The sequence below is a fragment of the Notolabrus celidotus genome, chromosome 9, assembly GCF_009762535.1.
Source record: "Notolabrus celidotus isolate fNotCel1 chromosome 9, fNotCel1.pri, whole genome shotgun sequence".
NCBI classification, from domain to species: domain Eukaryota; kingdom Metazoa; phylum Chordata; class Actinopteri; order Labriformes; family Labridae; genus Notolabrus; species Notolabrus celidotus.
The window spans coordinates 1,336,376-1,355,577 of record NC_048280.1 but is presented as its reverse complement, the minus strand read 5'-3'; the positions used below and the strand labels follow the sequence as shown (position 1 = coordinate 1,355,577).

Genomic DNA, 19,202 nt, shown 5'->3' with positions numbered 1-19,202 from the left:
TGAAATTTATTTTTGTTCTGTGAAATGTATTTTATGATCTGAAATTGATTTTGTGCTCCTGAAATATATTTTGTGCTTTTGAAATATATTTTTTGTTCTGTGAAATATATTTTATGATCTGAAATTGATTTTGTGCTTTTGAAATATATTTTGTGCTTTTGAAATATATTTTGTGCTTTTGAAATATATTTTGCGCTTTTGAAATATTGATTATTACTATTGTCCTTCAGGGCCACCGTACACTCCAGAGATAAGAGAGCACCTCAGAGTGTTTTCCCGCCAATCACAGCTGGATCTGATTTGGATTTTCAAAATAAATGTATATAAAAAATCTCCAATGTTTTTTCTTTATGTTGGTTGATAGAGTTCTCTCCTCATGTCGGCGCCCGGAGCGTCCTGGAGAAGCGAGAGTCCGCTGGTTGTTTTAAATCAAAGGAGGGTCACTCACGTCTCTGAGCTGCTGGCCTTAATTTGACGGGAGAGCGGAGGCATTCAGAGCAGCAGGTCAGAGAGGAAGCTCCATTCAGCCGCTCCTGACTTTATTCAGGACAAACACGCTGCTGGAGGCGGTTCAGTGTTAGACCTGTTTCCACTGCTGGAACTTTCCTGAGGGATCAGGAACCTTTGGAGGAACTCTGATAAAGGCATGTACAACTCTCTCTAGATCCTTAGGAGGGAGATGTGCCTTCACCTTCGCTATGAGTCTCAGCTGGAAGAAGCTGGACTGAACCACAGAAGAGATTTGTTTTCCAAATTTGAAGGCACTGTCAAAATGAACTCCAAGGCTCTTTACAGAGGAGTGAGTATTTGCTGCGAGAGGGCCGAGAGTGCTCCCATCGAACTGTTGGGGCTGTCCAAATACAATGACCTCAGTCTTTCTCTCATTAAGGTGCAGAAAATTTAGGCTCAGCCATAACTTTACATCTTTCAAACAGTTGAACAAGGACTGCAGGGATCCATTCCTCTTTAAGCTGATCGGCATATAAATTTGCACATCATCAGCATAACAATGAAATGAGACGCCATGTTTCTGGAAAATAGATCCCAGGGGCAGCATATACAACGAGAACAGGATAGGGCCCAAAACAGACCCCTGAGGAAAACCACAAGTAAGAGGGGCTGTCTCAGAGGAAAAATCTCCCAAATGGACAGAGAAACTTGTCTGTCAGGTAGGATTGAAACCAACGGAGTGCTAAACCCTTAATTCCACAACTATCAAGGCGTGACAGGAGAATCGTGTGGTCTACAGTGTCAAACGCCGCAGATAGGTCCAAAAGTACCAAAATGACAGAGTCACCCGACCCCGAGACAAACCAAACGTGTTTCCTCCATCGTCCTGCAGCGAACAAATCAAAGAGACTAATGGACTCCAAGGCAAAGCAGCGGTGGGCCGAGGAGACAAGCTGCACTCGTCTGCCATCGTTGTTGTTGGGAAAAGCGGTCCCGTAAATTTGACATCATGAGCTGCCGTAGACGTCCTCCTGCTGCGGACGATCTGGACTCCAGCTGATACGGACGTGCTGGACTCCAGCGGCAACAGCTTCTACTACTCGTCTCATCACTATCACCTCTCTCTCTTACTCCCCTCTATCTGTCTTTCCAGACCCAACTCAGGTCGAGGCATGATGGCTGTCTAACATGAGTCTGGTCCTGCTGGAGGTTTCTGCCTGTTAAAGGAAGTTTGTCCTCTCCACTGTAACTAGCTAAATACTGCTGATGTGCAATGCTCATGATGGATTAAGGTGGGGTCAGACTGAGTCTTACCCTGTCTTGAAGTTGGGTCTCTGTTCATAATTTGACACAGAGTGGTCTAGACCTGCTCTGTTTGTAAAAGCATCTTGAGATAACGTTTGTTGTGATTTGGCGCTATACAAATAAAGATTGATTGATTGATTGATTGATGACGTGACTCATCCACGAGCTCAAGCGGGTGGAAAAACAAACGGGTCCCGTGTTGGTTGATGAGTTCAACTAGCCCAGAACCAGCCCGGAAATACAACCCGGTTCACGTTGGTCAAACAGAGGTATGAGTGTTCCCTCAGCAGGTAGCAGAAATATCTGCTGACACTTCATTATTCCTACATTTTTATTTATGTGAACAAATCAAGAATTATAGATCCTGATTTATATTTTACTTTTAGTGAATTTTGCCCTTTTTTAAGCCATTATCTTCGACACTCCATCTAACAGTTCATTTGATTGATTGTGCAGTAAAACAGGAAGCCACTTCAGACTCCTCTCATCTCTCTGGATTTATTTAAGATTGAAGGTCTTCAGGGGATTTGAGACTGTACCTGTTCTCCCTGTGGTAAAGATGATGATGTATCAGAAAAGGTTACAGGGTGAGAAACTTCACAATCATCTCACCACGCTAGCTGAAAACGTATTGTCTGCTCTTCTCCTGATTAGTACTGGAACAGTGAGATTCTCTCTACAGAGTGTGACATGAAGAAGGTGTTGCTGATGTGATCTAACGACATGGATTGTTGAGGTGAAAGTGAAACCAGGATTAAACTGAGAGAGATATCTGAAGAGGTTAACTTTATTTATCCACTCATCGTTTTGTTTCCACACTCCGAGGTCATCAGAGTCTCAGGGAGTCCATGTGACGACCCTGACGGCGGTCTGAGCCGCTCGCCTCACGTCCTGGTCCTCCTCTGCGGCCTCGCTCCTCCTCACCAGCAGGGGGAGCTGCTCCAGCAGGATGCAGCGACCGTCGGGAACTTCAGCCAGCGAGGTCAGAGCCCTCAGGGAGTACAAGACGAGAGCCTTCCTCCTCCTCCTCTTCTCCTCGTCCTTCTCTTCCTCCTGCTCCTCGCTCTTGGACACGAGGAGGTCGAGGAGGACGGGGATGACGTTCAGATCCAGACACCGCTGCTTACCTGCAGGAGAAGACTCGGTCATTCCCGTGGTCTCACTCTGAGCTCCTCAGGTGTTGATGTCAGGTGTGTGTTTGTACCTGTGGTGATGATCACCATGTACATGATGACTCCTGCAGCGTTGGCCTGAACCTCCACGTCTCTGTCCTGCAGCAGCTCCACCAGAACGGGGAGGACCGCCTCCTCACAGACCTGCTGCTTCCCGTCCTCACAGACACTGAGACAACCAGAGAGCAGTCAGGGAAACAACAAACAAACAAACAAACAAACAAACATAAACAAAAGTGTGCACTCTGTCTCTCTGCACAGCCCACAGGTTGTTGTTTTAAACGTTTGTCTATCTGACCTGAGCGCCATCATGGCCGCCGCCGCCTCCCTGCGGATGTTCGTGGAGCGGTGTGCGAGCTTGCGTCCCACCAGAGAGACACCATCAGAGGCCAGAGCCGGCAGAGGGTCCAGTCTGGAGCAGGAGCTGAGAGTAGAGAGGAGCAGCACCTGCACCTCCTCCTCCTCCTTCTCCTCCTCCTGAGTCCGCAGCTTCAGCATCAGTTTAGGAACCAGAGAGAGGAGAGCGTGGGCGCCTGCGGGACGACACACGGTGATGAGACAGACGTGAGAGAAGAGAGTTTTTATGTGAACGTTGTAGTGATCATGTCATCAGAGGAACCTGCAGGCAGCAGAGTGAGCCGGTTCAGCACTCGGTGGACGTTTCTCCTGCAGGAGGACGAGAGGTCATCCAGGAGGCGAGAGAGAGGGGGGAGGAGGGAGGAGCAGAGGAGGGCCTGTCTGCAGGACGAGAACACACACACACACACACACACACACACACACACACACACACACACACACACACACACACGCACACACTCACATATTCAAACGTTTCATGCAGCATGTATTTCCACAGGTTCACCTGCTGTGTAACGCCGCCACCTGCTGGTGTCATGTGAGAGTACAGCAAGAACAAGTCTAGAAGTCTTTTCCTGAACACTTTATTGATCTTTGTATATTTATATATCTTTAATACCTGCTCTTTAATTTTCAAAGGTTACTGAAGGTCAAACTTTTAATCTAGCTGTTGTGTTTTTATTTATTTTTAACAGTATCCCAGGTGTTTATTTCATCATATGACTGTGAAAATAATAATATACTATTATTTATTATAATAAAGGATTACCTTATCTTATCTTATATAGTACATTTTTACTATTCTCTTTATCTTCATACAGTCACATTATATACCCATTTTTATTCATTATGTAATTAATCTGTCATAACCCAATCATAATCACATCATGTCAACCTGTCACTACTGAAACATTTTTAATACTGCCTGTAATTACCACTATTTACACCATTTGTAACATTTGTATTTATCTTAAATCTGTATTCTTTTATTTTTACTTCTTTTATTTTACTTATTTAAACTTATTCTTGAATTTCCCCACGGGGATCAATAAAGTAATACCTTATCTTATCTTATATTTTATTTTCTACTTTATTTCATTGATTTATTATCAGTTTTTGTCATTTTTAGTTTGTATTGAGGAGTTTTGAACTGGCTGAGAAACAGACTGAAAATGATACTGATGCCTCTTTATGACCTTCAATAGCAAACAAGTCCATCAGCAGCAACACTGAAACCTTCTCTGTTGTCATTTTTAATGCCTGAAACCGCCCTGAGGGGGTAGGTGTCAGACCAGATGATGGACATCTTGCTTCAGAAACAGTCTTTATTTGACTGTTTTCATGGAAAATAATCACATTGCCTGATAAAGTTGACTGTTGAAGACAACAGGATGAGGTTTTTGTTGAAAACACTACTTTTGCATGTATAGGACAAGAGATAAGAGGTATCACTTTGTCCACAAGGGGGCGCCAGAATCGATACAAAACAAAAGTTCCTCACAGCAGCTTTAAGTACTGATGCCCATAATTGGTCAGATTTTCTTCCTGTTTTGTGTTTTACTATGTAGAGCTCTTTAAGCTTCACGTTTCAATTGAAGAAACTTAATAAAGATGACTTCCTTATTTGGACCAATATATTTATCTCACCAAGAAATCCAGCAAACAAACTCATGCATTAGAAGTTGGTCCATAAACACAATGCAACACCTCACAGACGCCTCCAAATGAAGCTCACAGACGGTCCACACTGTTCTAATGCTAACCAGGATACTGTTGGCACATATGTCCATGTCTTTTGGGAATGCTGTGTGGTATTTAATCTCTGGTCTAAGGCAGTGAAGTGTCTTGGAAATATTTTTAAATGTCCAATTCCTCCATTTTATTTTATGATGACTCCAGTCTCAGAGATGAAACCAGATACAGTCCTGGTTCTCTCCTGAAGCTCCGCCTGTGAAACAATGGTTGAACTTCTTCAGAGATATCACTCTTATAGAAAGATCTCATAAGGCACGAGCATCCGCTAGAGGCTCAGGATCTCCTTACTGCTTCTCTTTAAATCCACTTCTTCTTGAAAAGCTATGTTTTTTTGTTTCCTTTAAATTGTATATATTTTTTAATTTATATATAGAATGTGAAACCAACATGCATGAACTATCCTATCACTCCCTCCTTTTATTTATTTAATTTATATGTTTATTCTTATTTGAGTGTTTGGCCCCTCCTCTTTAATTGACTTATTCACTCTCTGTCATTAGATTTAATGTATTTAATTTATAATATTTGGTGATATGTAAACAGTTTGTGTGGGATGGTGATGTCATCTGATGTGAAAAAAAATCCTTATAAACTTGATCACAATAAAAAATGAAGTTGAGTTCCTCTGTGGTACAGAGCTCAGTTCATACTGGTTTATACTGGTCTGTGTACCTGCCGATGTTGTGTCCTGTCAGCACGTGAAGCAGTTCGCAGGTTTTGGTCCTGACTGATGGATCCTCATCCTCCAACAAAACCTTCAGCTGCCCCAAAAACCCTGCAGAAGAAGAAGAAGAAGAAGAAGAAGAAGAAGAAGTACTTCTCTCTTGAAGTATCTCAGTCCTCACAGTAGAACCTAGAACTGCAGCTCCCCCCATGTTGGTGGACTTACCCCCGTTGACGGTCTGGTAGACCCGCTCCGGGTCGTGCATCAGGTCGCAGAGGGAGGTCAGACCCTTCAGTCTGCTCCCTGGCTCTGGTCTCTGCAGCTCCTCGAACAGCTGCGGGACAGCCCGGCTGCCGAAGGCCACCGGGGCCCGGCTCCGGTCTATCAATAAGGCGGCCATCCTGGGGGGGTTTAACGAGAGCGGAGCCCGGTTAGACTGCAGGGAGACGGTTGCCTGGTTACCGCAAACAGCTGAAGTCGTGACGTCACATCCGGACCGAGTCGGTAGCTCGTTAGTAGCTTACACTGTATAAATAAGGGTCTATCACTAAATACAGAAATACAATTAAAACTAGTCTACTCAGTAAAAAAATAAAAATAGTCTATGAACAAAATAAATAAATAGAATTTAATAAAAAAGAGTCCACTCACAAAATAATAATAATAATAATAATAATAATAATAATAATAATAATAATAATAATAATAATAATAATAATAAACTATTCTATGCACTAAAACATTTGAATTAAATATAATTAAAACTAGTCTATGTAGTTAATAGGCAAGGCAAGGCAGCTTTATTTGTATAGTGCATTTCATACATGAGGGCAACTCAATGTGCTTTACATTAAAACATTAAAAGCATTGGAAACATTCAGACAGGCATAAAAGAACATAATTAAAATGACAAATATAATAAAACAGAAAAGAAAAGGAAAATTAGAAATATATTAAAAATTACATTAATTAAAATTTTAATTTAAAGTGAGTTAAAATGAGCTAAGATATGAAGGCAGTGTTAAATAAAAAGGTCTTAATCTTTGATTTAAAAGAGGTGAGAGTTGGAGCAGACCTGCAGCTTTCAGGGAGTGTGTTCCAGATATGTGGAGCATAATGACTAAACGCTGCTTCACCATGTTTCCTTCTGACTCTAGGGCCTGAAGCTAACCAGTACCTGATGACCTCAGAGGTCCAGATGGTTCATACAGTAGCAGCAGATCAGCCTAAACCATTCAGAGCTTTATAAACCATCAGCAGGATTTTAAAGTCTACTCTCTGACAGACAGAAGCCAGTGTAGAGATCTAAGAACTGGAGTGATGTGGTCTACTTTTTTGGTCCTTGTTAGGACTCGAGCAGCAGCATTCTGTATGAGCTGCAGCCGTCTGATGGACTTTTTAGGGAGTCCTGTAAAGACCCCGTTACAGTAGTCTAGTCTGCTAAAGATAAATGCATGGAGGAGTTTTTCTGCATCCTGCTGAGACATGAGTCCTTTAATCCTTGATATATTCTGAAGGTGATAGTAGGCTGACTTTTTTATTGTCTTAATGTGACTGCTGAATGAAGGTCTGAGTCTAAGTCTAAGTCTAACCAAGGTTTCTGTCTTGGTTTGAACATTTCATCTGTGCAGATTGGAGCTAATAAAACAAGATAAATTAAAAAGAGTCTACGCACTAACTAAATAGATAAATGAAAATAAACAATACTCCACGCATGAAAAATAAATAAACAAAACAAAAACTAATCTATGCACTTAATAAATAAAAACAGTGTATATAACTGACAGTATTGAATATCTACAGATTGTATTGAGGAGTTCAAAATGTTAAACACTCTGAATATCAACGTGTGGAGCAGGCTCATAATCTCTGCAGACATACAGTCATAAAAGTGAAGGCTCAGACTTCAACAAGGGAACTGAACAGAAACATGTTTCAGACTCACAGAGTCCAGTTTTCTGTCTACTCGTTCTTATTGAGAATAATAAGCATGTGAACGTGGTCAGGTGTCAGCCGGGAGCGCAATCAGGTCATAATCAGTCCGGCGGCGGAATAAGAAAGCGCTCGTGGAGACCTGTCACTCAGCTGCAGTCTCCACTGTGAGCAACACCTTCAGTCAGCTGATTCACATCCAAACATGCTTTAAACTTCAAACACCTCCCTGATAGCTGAACCAGATATGAGACCACATGATGTTTGATCCACGTGATGGAAAATCAAAACAAAAAATGTGTTTGAGGAAGTTCTTAATCAATCCATTCATTGTTGACATCCCTAAATAAAACAAAACATTTTTTTAAAGTTGTATAAACAGTTTTAAAACGTACCAATGATGCTTCTCTAGTCTTAGATAACAGTTATTATTCACATGTTTGAAGGTGTTATTTAGTCCTCTGACTTCTACAATTTTCACTAACTTAACAAATAATAAACAATGAAAATAATCTGCAGATTAATCTAGAGTGATGTAATCATTATTTGGAGTCAAATACTAAAAAAAATTTTTTTATTTCAAATATTTTTATTGAGTTTTCAACACATATGACAATACAAAAAACAACACACACAGATACAAAAAATAATAGGACAGAAAACACTGGGGTTATAGATAGATAGATAGATCTTTATTTGTCCTTAATAAGGAGATTTGTTGCCACTGTCTGTACAGGAATACATGTATGAACACAATAAACAATAAACATCCACCCAGCCTCACAGCAATGGTGCCCCGCGTCCCACAAATATACACACCAGACACATATGCACACACTGGGCACATATAGTAATGCGGTAATGTTCTACATTGCCACAGATGGTACTGTGTTGTGCAAAACAAGGAACACGAACAGGTCTCTGTGGCAGTGATAGTAGTAACTGACAGTGCAATAGCCCTTCCCACCCTCCATCCCCAGCTGTCCTGAAAAAATGAAGGCGTAATATGTAAGAGTTAGTTTGCAGCGCACCACACAGAGTCAGATCTTACTTCTTATGTCAAGGGCCGTATAAAAGCTCAGCTTATGATGTTTTCGTTTGGGTGTCATGAAAGTAGACTAAGAAAGGATCCTCTTCGAGCTACTGATAGAAAAGCGTAGCATCTCGAGTTTGAGACAGGACATTACATCCTGACGCCACTGGTCAAGCGTGGGCTGGGCAGCACCCTTCCTTTTTAGCAGGATTGCACGTCTGGCCAAGAGCAAGCCAAAGGCAACCATGCGGTGTCCTGTAGGAGTGAGGTGGGGGTTATCTCCACCAGCAATACCAAACAGGGCAAGAGTAGGGCTAAGATTTACATTTTTCTGTAATACTTTAGATAAGGTGTGGAATATATCGTGCCAGAATTTCTGCAACTTAGGACACAGTCAGTACATGTGTATCAGGGAAGTATTATTATAATTGCATTTGTCACAGGTGGGAGTTATATCAGGGTAGATACTGGACAGCTTGACCTTGGACATGTGAACCCTGTGAAATACTAAAATATTTAAAGCACGTTCCACCTCAAAAATAAAGTCCTGCTTCTATTTTTAAAGGGGACATATCACGCTTTTTTCATCAATATATATTGGTCTAAGAGGTCCCCAAAACATGTCTTTAAAGTTTATGCTCAAAAAAACACTTTGAAATCAGATTTTGGCATGCCTGAAAAGTCCTCTTCTTCATTCCTCATCAGAACACTCTGTTTTCTCTCTGACCACGCCCCCTCAGGAAGTGGGTGTGGCCTCGGCTCTCCAGCACGTTGATCTAATGTTTACATGTTGGCTGAATATACACGGCTGCTCAGAGATCACGTTACTTCAACCCTCTGAATCTGATCCAGAATCTGATCCTGACGGAGAGGCGCCTGTAGCAGGACCTTTCTGAAGGATTGGTCACAGATTTAGTGTTTCTTGTTGTTTTATTTGTCAGTATGTCGACGTGTGTCTTGGTACACAGCTACAGCTACAGCTATGAACATATAGCTATGTGGCTATGCTAATTAGCGCTAGCACTTATCCATGATAAATAAAAATCATCCACTAGATCTTCAAATCTGCAGACGTGGGGAGTAAAACCGACCTTTGTGTTTATTAAGACAGCCTACAACTAGCATGCCTCCCTCCTAAGCTCCTTGTTAGCACACATGTGTGCAGGTAATGAAAAACAGAGGAGGGGTTGAGTTGTATTTTATACAGTCTATGGGCTGAACAAGCTCCGAGCTCTGACTCCGTGACAGACCGGATATTGTTGTTACGTAACAAAAACACGGAAGTCTGAAACGGCTGGTTTCAGCACACATTTACAGAAAGGTGGAGAAATCAGAACAGGGGCAGAATGGATTCTTTTCATTCTCAGGGGGTTTGTAGACAGGGACACAGATTTCAGGTAGAGAACCATTAAAAAGTCAATTTTGCATGATATGTCACCTTTAAAGCTCCTGGGAGGAACTTTTGGTTTTTGTCATTCATTGCGCCCCCTGGTGGACAAAGTGGGGCGCTTAAGTCCTTTGCTTCATTTGTAATGTGTGTGTTACAGTTTCTCTCAGTCGCTTTGGTTCATTTCTCAGATCAGAATTGAAATTCTCAAAACTACTTGTTCAATCTTCACATCATTGCGTCACTTGTGAGAGTTAAAAATGATTCTGTACAATTCTCTGCTGTTTCCTACATTATCAAGTGTTTATGTCATGTTGATCAAAAGGTATTATACTGGGTCTCTGTTGAATTGTCTCACCCTCCACAACATTTAGGCATTAGTTCATCGCATAAGTCTGCACATGCAAAATGGTTGAACATGTCAGAATAAGTCAGTCACATTTTTCTACATTTCCATTAGATGTTTTTTTTAAATCTGTCCTGAACTGGTACATTTTTCCCAGGTGACTCTTGACTTTGATTTGTATGAATTATCTTGAGAAATGCACTTACTGTTTTGCAAATGTCGAGGATGATTTGAGAAATGTACCAAAGTGACTGAGAAAAACTGTAGTGTGTTTTATTGGTGAACTTTTAATGGTCAGTTTTATCACTTGCAGTGTAAAATCAAACAAAGGCAGTTTCTGCTGTGACGTAAAGTGATGTTAAATGTTAAATAAACTTCAATCTACCCACACTTACTCCAACATGTTCCTGACACCACGCCAGTTTCTCTGCTTCTCTGAGGACGGCTGATTTGCTCAAATGAAACCAAAGTGAAGGATGAGAAAGTGAACCATTTATTCAACTCGTCTTGAGAGAGACACAATGACGTAAATAATTATATGTAATAACAGAAATCAGTTCCTTTCTCTGCGTCTGCTGGAGTTTGATGAGCAGGTCTCACAGATCTCAGTTCAGTGAGATCAAAAAACATGAGAGAGTTCAAGGGGAACAGAAACGATGATTCCCTCCTGCAGCTGAATCCCCTTCCGAGGTCACAGCGGCATCGAACCCTTTCAAAAACCTGCTCCTGTGTGAGCTCAGGGTTCCATTCTTCAAGGACCTCAAATAAAAATGATGTAAATAAAAAATGAGAGGACGCTTCTGTGTTTCTACTTCTTCTTCTTCTTGCTCTTCTTCCCTCCCTCTCCCTGCTGAGAGCTCGTGTCTCCTCCTCCGCTCTTCTGGGTGCGCGTCTTTAGTTTGGGGATCATCTCCGCGACATAGAACATCACGTCTCTACCTGAGGGAGTCACAGGACGATGGAGAGAAGGTTACACCTCACGTGTGTTCATGGTGAAGACAATAAAGAGTAACATCTCTCTCTTTCTCTCAGAGTGAACAGATGAATATTCTGTCCTCGTGTTCATATGTGTGTTCAGTGTGTCAGACTCACGGGATGTAAACTTCTCCTGACACAGGCTGCCGTCTGTCTGCTTCATCTGGATTCTGACTCGACCTCTGAACTGGACGTCCCTGTTCCACTCTCTGGGGTGCATCTTGTTCTGTAACACACACAAACACATTCATGTTATACCATGATGCTATTAAAGCCCTGATGGAATCTGAGGTGCCAGTTTAGGTCAGCTGGCTTCAGTCCACGTCACACTCATCGTAGCATCAAGTTCTGATCATGATTCGGTTTACCTCTACGTAGACATTGAGCCCAGCGGCTGTCAGGACATCTCTGATCTCTGCGCAGGACGGGTTCTCCACAGCCTGCAGACACAAACACATCCCATCATCTCATGTTTCTATCTAGTTGAACTCAATTTACTCTCCACTGTACAACAACACAGAGGTTTTTTTTAAGCTGCTCTCAGACCCTCCTGCTCGTCTCCTCTCTCTCACCCAGCACACAGATGAGGCTGAGAGCACAAGTTACCCTGATGGCCATCTTTGTAGTCCTGAAACCCTGAGGTAAACCCTGATGTTACCTTGATATCCACAAAACAAGAAGTTAAAGACTCAGTGTTCTGAGGCACAAACTACATATGATACAGGTGTCCTAAACACACCTATAACCTCTCTCTCTCTTTTCATCTCCCTCTCTCTCCCTCTCTCCAACACGGTCTCAGCAGATGTTTGTCTAACATGAGTCTGGTCCTGCTGGAGGTTTCTGCCTGTTAGAGCTGGATCAGGCTTGGACCAGCTCTTAGTTATGCTGCTAAAGGCTTAGACTGACACACTGGGATCCTGTCTTTCCCTCTCTCTCCTCTCTCTGCCTGTCTCTCACTTTAACTCTTCCTGTCCCATTAAAGTTACTAACCATAGACCTTTCTGGAGTCCCTGAGCTCCCTTGTCTCGTAGGTTCCTCTGGATCTCTGCTGCTGTGGACGTGCCAGACTCCAGCTGCTACAACTACTACTATCCGTCTCCCCACTATCATCTCTCTCTCTCTCTCTTCATCTCCCTCTATCCCTCTCTCCAACACGGTCTCAGCAGATGTGTGTCTAACATGAGTCTGGTCCTGCTGGAGGTTTCTGCCTGTTAAAGGAAGTTTGTCCTTGCCACTGTAACTTGCTAAATGCTGCAAAGTGCTCTGCTCATGGTGGATTAAGAGGAGATCAGACTGAGTCCTGTCTGTAAGATGGGACTGGATCTGATCTGGTCTTGATGTTGGGTCTTTGATAATAATAGAACATAGAGTACAGTCTAGACCTGCTCTGTTTGGAAAGAGTCTGAGGAGAATGTTTGTTGGGATCTGGAGCTATATAAATAAAGTTTGTTTGGTGGATCTTGAAACATCATCCAGGTGGATGAGTCTGGCCGGTCTCAGTCAGACTCCCTGCTCCTGAGGGGCTAACGCAGTGGTATCGACTAAAAGGACATCCTACATTTACATGCTAGATGTCCTTAAGGATGATGTAGGGACAGAAAACCCTGGTGTGTGAGCCAGATGCACTGGAGATGAGGGGGTTTATATGACAATGACTGTATTACCCTTATGGCTCATCCTGCCTGAGCTGAAATGGCATGGATCCAAAAGATGTTTCTATTTAAGAGTCATTTCAAGCTGGATCATCTTTAAATGAACCAAACTGTGAATATTTAAAGATCCCGATACAAATACAAGGACAGCCTTCTGTTATATCTCAAATACAGGGTTAGCTATCAACCAAATATCAAATATCATCAAGAAAAGCCTTAAAAAACTGCATTTGTTTGATCAGAAATCTGCTCTTTTCAGACGTTTCCACAGGAAGCTACTCTCTGCTGGGGCCATGATTTATTTCAGCTGTCCCAGGATTTTACTGAAAACAGCACTGACACAAGGGACTGACTTCTCCTTCAGCAGTGGACAACAGAACCAGGAACAACCTGCTGATGAACACAACCTCACACGAACAGAAGGAAGTAAAAGGTGAGACCTTCTCTGCAGGGATCCTCCGTCCTTCAGCCAGAGTCTTCTTACTGTTGATGTAGATCGGATACAAACAGATGAACCTGAAACACACACACACACACACACACACACACACACACACACACACACACACACACACACACACACACACACACACACACACACACACACACACACACACACACACACACACACACACACACACACACACACACACACACACACACAACTTAGTCACTGCAGCGTTTAAACTCAAGACTAAAGACTTCAAAATAATCAAAACAAATAAACATGTTTGTTGTTTATATTTGGGATTTTGTTTCAGCTTGTGCGTATTGTAAACAATCTGACAGATTCAATCTGAGCTCCTCAAAGAGAGGTGTAGGAGGTTTGTAAATACTACAACTTCACACTGATTCATAATACAAATAATAAAAAGGTCTAAGGGTCATTGACAAATAAAGCCTCAAAAACTTTTTTAAAGAGTATTTCCAGAATGGGTGGCATTGCATATTTTTGTGTCTTGAATAATATGTTCTAACAAGGCTTGTACATTAAACAGCTTTTTGAAGTATTTCAACTGTTTGTTTTTGTGTACCCTTTTCTTAAAGGGGACATATCACGCTTTTTTCATCAACATATATTGGTCTAAGAGGTCCCCAAAACATGTCTTTAAAGTTTATGCTCATAAAAACACTTTGAAATCAGATTTAGGTCTGCCTGAAAAACCCTCTTCTTCAGTCCTCCTCAGAACACTCTGTTTTCCCTCTGACCACGCCCCCCTCAGGAAGTGGGTGTGGCCTCGGCTGTCCAGCACGTTGATCTAATATTTACATGTTGGCTGAATATACACAGCTGCTCACAGACCCGCGTTACTTCAACCCTCTGAATCTGATCCAGAATCTGATCCTGACAGGAGAGGCGCCTGCAGCAGGACCTTTCTGAACCATTGGTCACAGATTTAGAGTTTCTTGTTGTTTTATTTGTCAGTATGTCGACCTGTGTCTTGGTACACAGCTACAGCTATGAACATGTAGCTATGTGGCTATGCTAATTAGCGCTAGCACTTATCCATGACTAATAAAAATCATCCACTAGATCTTCAAATCTGCAGACGTGGGGAGTCAAAGCGACCTTTGTGTTTATTAAGACAGCCTACAACTAGCATGCCTCCCTCCTAAGCTCCTTGTTAGCACACATGTGTGCAGGGAATGAAAAACGGAGGAGGGGTTGAGTTGTATTTTATACAGTCTATGGGCTGAACAAGCTCCGAGCTCTGACTTCCTGTTACAGACCGGATGGCGTTATGACGTAACAAAAACCCTGAAAACTGAAACGGCTGGTTTCAGCACACATTTACAGAAAGGTGGAGAAATCAGAACAGGGGCAGAATGGATTCTTTTCATTCTCGGGGGGTTTGTAGACAGGGACACATATTTCAGGTAGAGAACCATTAAAAAGTTCATTTTGGATGATATGTCACCTTTAACTTGAACACCCAAAAAATGTCAGGTGGCACAACCAGGTATTTGTCAAAATAATTGTACTTACCTGTCATTTATTCTAACTGAAACTTTCAGTAAGTATCCCTTAGAGTGGTTAAAGTGCTTTACACATTTGTATTTAAGATTATGTAGGATTTTTCATTCTATTGACCAGGTTTGAAATATAATTTTTACAGTTTGAGGTTAGTTGTACCACCTGACATGGAAAGTGTTACCGTCCACCTATAAGTTGATAAAAGCTTTTCTATTATTATTTAAGAGACATCTACAAACCTTTGAACTCAGCCATGACAGTTAGCTGGGGTCCCCTGAATTATTTAATATGTTGAAGTCCATTATAACTACTGACTTTCAAAATAAAAGCTCCATGAGTACGGTGGTGCCACCCTGACATTTGAGAACATGAAACAAAACAAACATGCTGGACAAAAGTTTTTAAATAACCTTAGGTCATCCCACCCAAAACCCGGACCTCCTTTGGTCGCACCTCCTTCCAGTTTTCTGCTGCAAATGACTGGAATCACCTGCAACAATCCCTGAAGCTGACCTCTCTCATTCCATTCGCCACATTCAAAAACCTGATACACCCCATAATAACTCAACATCACTGCACTTGCTTTTAAATTGCTTTTAAGTTGTTCACTGCTGTCATATGTTTGTATTGTACTGCTCTGTCTCTAGGTCTGTCTGTGTCCTCTCTGTTTTTGTTTTGTTTTTATTTATTGTCATGCCACCTGTGTTGCCTCCTCGCCCAGGTCGTTATTACAAATGAGAATTGGTTCTCAATGAACTCACCTGGTTAAATAAAGGTTAAATAAATAAATAAATAGGTGCCTTTAGACTATTGATATTTATGAAACTATGTTTATTTCAGAGCTCTTATATGTAAAATCATGCCATGGTGTTTTAATTTGAATTTATTATTATTAAAATATATTTTTTATAGTGTTGTAAGTCAGTTCACTTGCTCGGACGGTTGTGCCACCTGACATTTTCAGGGTTTGAGATACTTCAAAATAACATATCTCAATATTTGAATGTACTGACATTATATTTAAAATAAGCAGATCTTATAGAATCAATTGATGTCTGAAAAATAACTAATTATTTCAAAAGAAAATAATGGATTCAGACACAAAAATATGCACTTCATGTTAATGACCCATAATCTCCTGGAGAAGGATCAGAACAACTCAACACACCAATCAATAAAAATCCTTACAATGTAATAAAACAGTTATTGTTATTCTAAATGAATGCTATGTCTTATTTTGTCTGATTTAATGTCTTCATGTTGAACTGCCTGCTTTACTGACTGACGACTTGATTTAAACTAAACATATGCTCACTATTTCCCTTTTAATCACACATCTTACTATGCATGATGTTGTTTCACTCCTGGGTAATTTTCATCAGAAACATCCACTAAATTTTTTCTTTTCTTTAATTAAGCTGTTTTTTATTCCCATGTTGTATTTTAATGGAAATTGTTAACTCCCTCTGAGAGACAGCAGCAGAAAACTCAACACGAACCTCTTAGAATCTCATTTTTACAACATAAAATAAAACTAGAATTCTCCTTCTTATTCTTCAGTTATAAAAAATGCACTTTGACATTAGTAAGATAAAAGGTTTACATCTTTAAATCTAAGGTAAAGGCTGAATCTTTCATACACGTCATGCTAAGGAGTGAGCGGTGCTACGCAACTGTCGTAGAGATGAACGACGAACCAAACCTCAGGGAAATAATACAAACTTTACCCCTTGACACAGTTTCTGCTACAGATTCAACAAAACAAGACTTTAAACCTATCTTATCACGATTCAGAGGTTAAAATGTGTCATATGTGTTAGAATGATTTCTAAAGATACAAACTCAGCTCAGATTCACGACAGATAAACACCTTCTTTTAACACACGTTACAGGTAAACTATCGAGGTTTGTCGTGAACATTCAGACCCAAAACACCCAATAACTGTTCAATAAAATCATAAGTCTGAATTAAATGAATGCCGAATTATACAGGAGTCTATAACTATTAAGAATCTTAACAAAAATAAATAACTTCACACTCTTTTATTGGTAAATAACCGTGTTTTCCTAAATTGAACGACTCTTCTATGGAGAGTTGTACGTCGCACGAGCTCAGCTCCAGCAGTTAGCTTGTGTGTAGCTAGGCTAACAGGCTAACAGGCTAGCTGTAGCAGGAGCTCACCTCTCTTTCTCTGCGGGGTCTTCAGTGAGGTGAGCCATCCTGTGCTGGATCAGTTCTTCGTTTAACCCCAAACAGCCGACTCTGGCCCGGGTACAGGTACAAACACCAAGGCTTGATTAGTGCCGTAAATCAGGGAACCATACGGCTGATCCACATCGAGCAGTGACCACTGACAGCCACTAGGGGGCGCTTCGTTTTTTTATGTTGAAAACTTTATTGCTAGGAAACAAATTCACAATAAAAGATGCAAATCAATTAAATTAATGGGATGCATGGGATCAATTAACCCCCCCCCCCCTCTTCCCCTCACACCCTGTGAAAAATCCTTGTGCTCTTTAAAAAACCTAACAAAACCCTGACCTGTGCTCTCTCATCCATACTCAATACCCCTTTCAATGTGAACTCCCCTACTCCCAATTCCCCTAGCTCCCTCCTCATCCTTTCTCTCTGTGTCTCATACTCCCTACACCTCAAAATCAAATCAGTTACTCAAGGCAGGGATATAATATATATCTAAAAAAAAAACAAGACTTCATATAGCATGGTTAGTTTAAAATGGTTCTCTGGAAGGACTCTTACCTGGGTGCCAAAGTAGTGCAATGTCATGAAACTGGTTTGGATCCAAGCTTGTGAGAACAAGATATTATCTGTTGCACACAAGTTAATATCATCTGCTGTAATGTATGTATGCACTTAGCTAGACTGTTCTCCACTGTTGTCCCCAGTGGCAGATCATGTCTTCCAGCTACAGTTGACTCACACTGTCCTGCTCTACTCTGGGAATCTGTGTTCAGCTCTGGAGTGACCCAGCACTTGGTACTTTGGTCATTATTGTGATGATGACAAGTTAATTGTTGATGATGATAATCCGATCTTAAATTGTTTGGTTACTTCATTGTAGATGTTCCTTATTTACTTTGTGCATTGCCTTTACACTGCTTGGCAGTACCTGCACCCAAATTGACTTGAAGCACTTTGTTACTCGTACTGATCTTGTTTCCTCTTGTCTAGATCTTTGCTTGTGTTGTTCTTGTTCTCATATGTACGCCGCTTTGGATAAAAGCATCTGCTAAATGACATTGTAACATTGTAACATTGTAACATTGTAACATTGTAACATTGTAACATTGTAATATTGTAACTTGTTACCTATCAATAGATGTCAAATTTCTATATTTCACTTAAAGCTGCTGTTGGTAGTCAAAGAGTAAACATCTGTTCAGAGAGATGGACTTCGAATATCAACACTATCCCTCCCAACCAGATTTCCCTCTTAGCCCCCCAACACAGATCGGTGTGTGAGGTCTCGCCACATTTGGAGGGTCGCAAGACACAAATGGAGGGTCGTGAGATGTTTCCAAGAATGTTTTTTTTAAAGTTATCCAAAAGTAGTACATTTTACCCATTATAGAAAAAAATATCAACCAAAATAGTAGCTAACCTGAAATAAAACCTTGAAAATGTAATGAGTTTCCTGCCTTTCTTTTTTCCAGATGACTCCTAAGCAGTGGCGGTTCTAGACCAATTTTACATTCAACCCTGACAAAAGAGACTGAGAAGGGCAAGGACCGGCTGAGAACAAACTGGCAAAGCATCAGTGCATCCCTATATACTAGACATATATACTATTGTGTACTATATCAAAATACAGACTGACAGCAGGTGTTTGGCTGTTACACTCAACATGAGTCCCTTAGTGCTCTAAGGGACTGGAACCAAGTGCCACATGCATGTGTTATGCCTGTAACATCGGCGCGATACCAAAGCTTTTTTTATTGTATAATATTATTTTGGTGTGGAGGGGGGGCCACAGGGGGGGTCCAGGTTCAGCTTTACAGGGGCACTGGCCCCTGTAGGCCCCTCTCCAGAACCGCCACTGCTCCTAAGTTTAGGGTTAGGGAACAGTTAACCCCTTCTCTAGAGGGATAATAGGGCACTATAAGCTCTTTAAGATATGAAGGTGTCTGATTATTATAATGAATAAGGATTTTGAATTATATTGTAGATTTTATGG

The 19,202-nt window shown here is 41.3% G+C and overlaps 2 protein-coding genes across 2 annotated transcripts; both read right to left on the bottom strand.

Moving 5' to 3' along the window:
- Window positions 1-2,524: 2,524 nt before the first annotated feature.
- On the bottom strand, window positions 2,525-6,183 carry rsph14 (radial spoke head 14 homolog). The gene is made up of 6 exons (XM_034691101.1): window positions 5,932-6,183; window positions 5,715-5,817; window positions 3,547-3,665; window positions 3,226-3,460; window positions 2,960-3,096; window positions 2,525-2,882 (listed from the first exon to the last, which is right to left on the bottom strand). The coding sequence occupies exons 1-6, from the start codon at window positions 6,104-6,106 to the stop codon at window positions 2,593-2,595; spliced, it is 1,059 nt and encodes a 352-aa protein (XP_034546992.1). The 5' UTR covers window positions 6,107-6,183; the 3' UTR covers window positions 2,525-2,592.
- Window positions 6,184-10,876: 4,693 nt separating this feature from the next.
- On the bottom strand, window positions 10,877-17,380 carry srp19 (signal recognition particle 19). Its single transcript, XM_034692798.1, has 5 exons — window positions 17,189-17,380; window positions 13,472-13,547; window positions 11,748-11,819; window positions 11,497-11,605; window positions 10,877-11,343 (listed from the first exon to the last, which is right to left on the bottom strand). Exons 1-5 carry the CDS (start codon window positions 17,224-17,226, stop codon window positions 11,213-11,215), a joined length of 426 nt encoding a protein of 141 aa, XP_034548689.1. The 5' UTR covers window positions 17,227-17,380; the 3' UTR covers window positions 10,877-11,212.
- Window positions 17,381-19,202: the final 1,822 nt, after the last annotated feature.

Bases quoted from the DNA above. Each gene is read 5' to 3' on its own strand.
- srp19 (XM_034692798.1), bottom strand. From the start codon at position 17,226: ATGGCTCACCTCACTGAAGACCCCGCAGAGAAAGAGAG. The intron at 13,548-17,188 runs GTGAGCTCCTGC...TGTGTGTTTCAG, and splicing joins GACCCCGCAGAGAAAGAGAG to GTTCATCTGTTTGTATCCGA. The intron at 11,606-11,747 runs GTAAACCGAATC...TGTGTGTTACAG, and splicing joins GGCTCAATGTCTACGTAGAG to AACAAGATGCACCCCAGAGA.
- rsph14 (XM_034691101.1), bottom strand. From the start codon at position 6,106: ATGGCCGCCTTATTGATAGACCGGAGCCGGGCCCCGGTGGCCTTCGGC. The intron at 3,666-5,714 runs GTACACAGACCA...CTCGTCCTGCAG, and splicing joins ACAGGACACAACATCGGCAG to ACAGGCCCTCCTCTGCTCCT. The intron at 3,097-3,225 runs GTCAGATAGACA...TGGTTGTCTCAG, and splicing joins GCGGCCATGATGGCGCTCAG to TGTCTGTGAGGACGGGAAGC.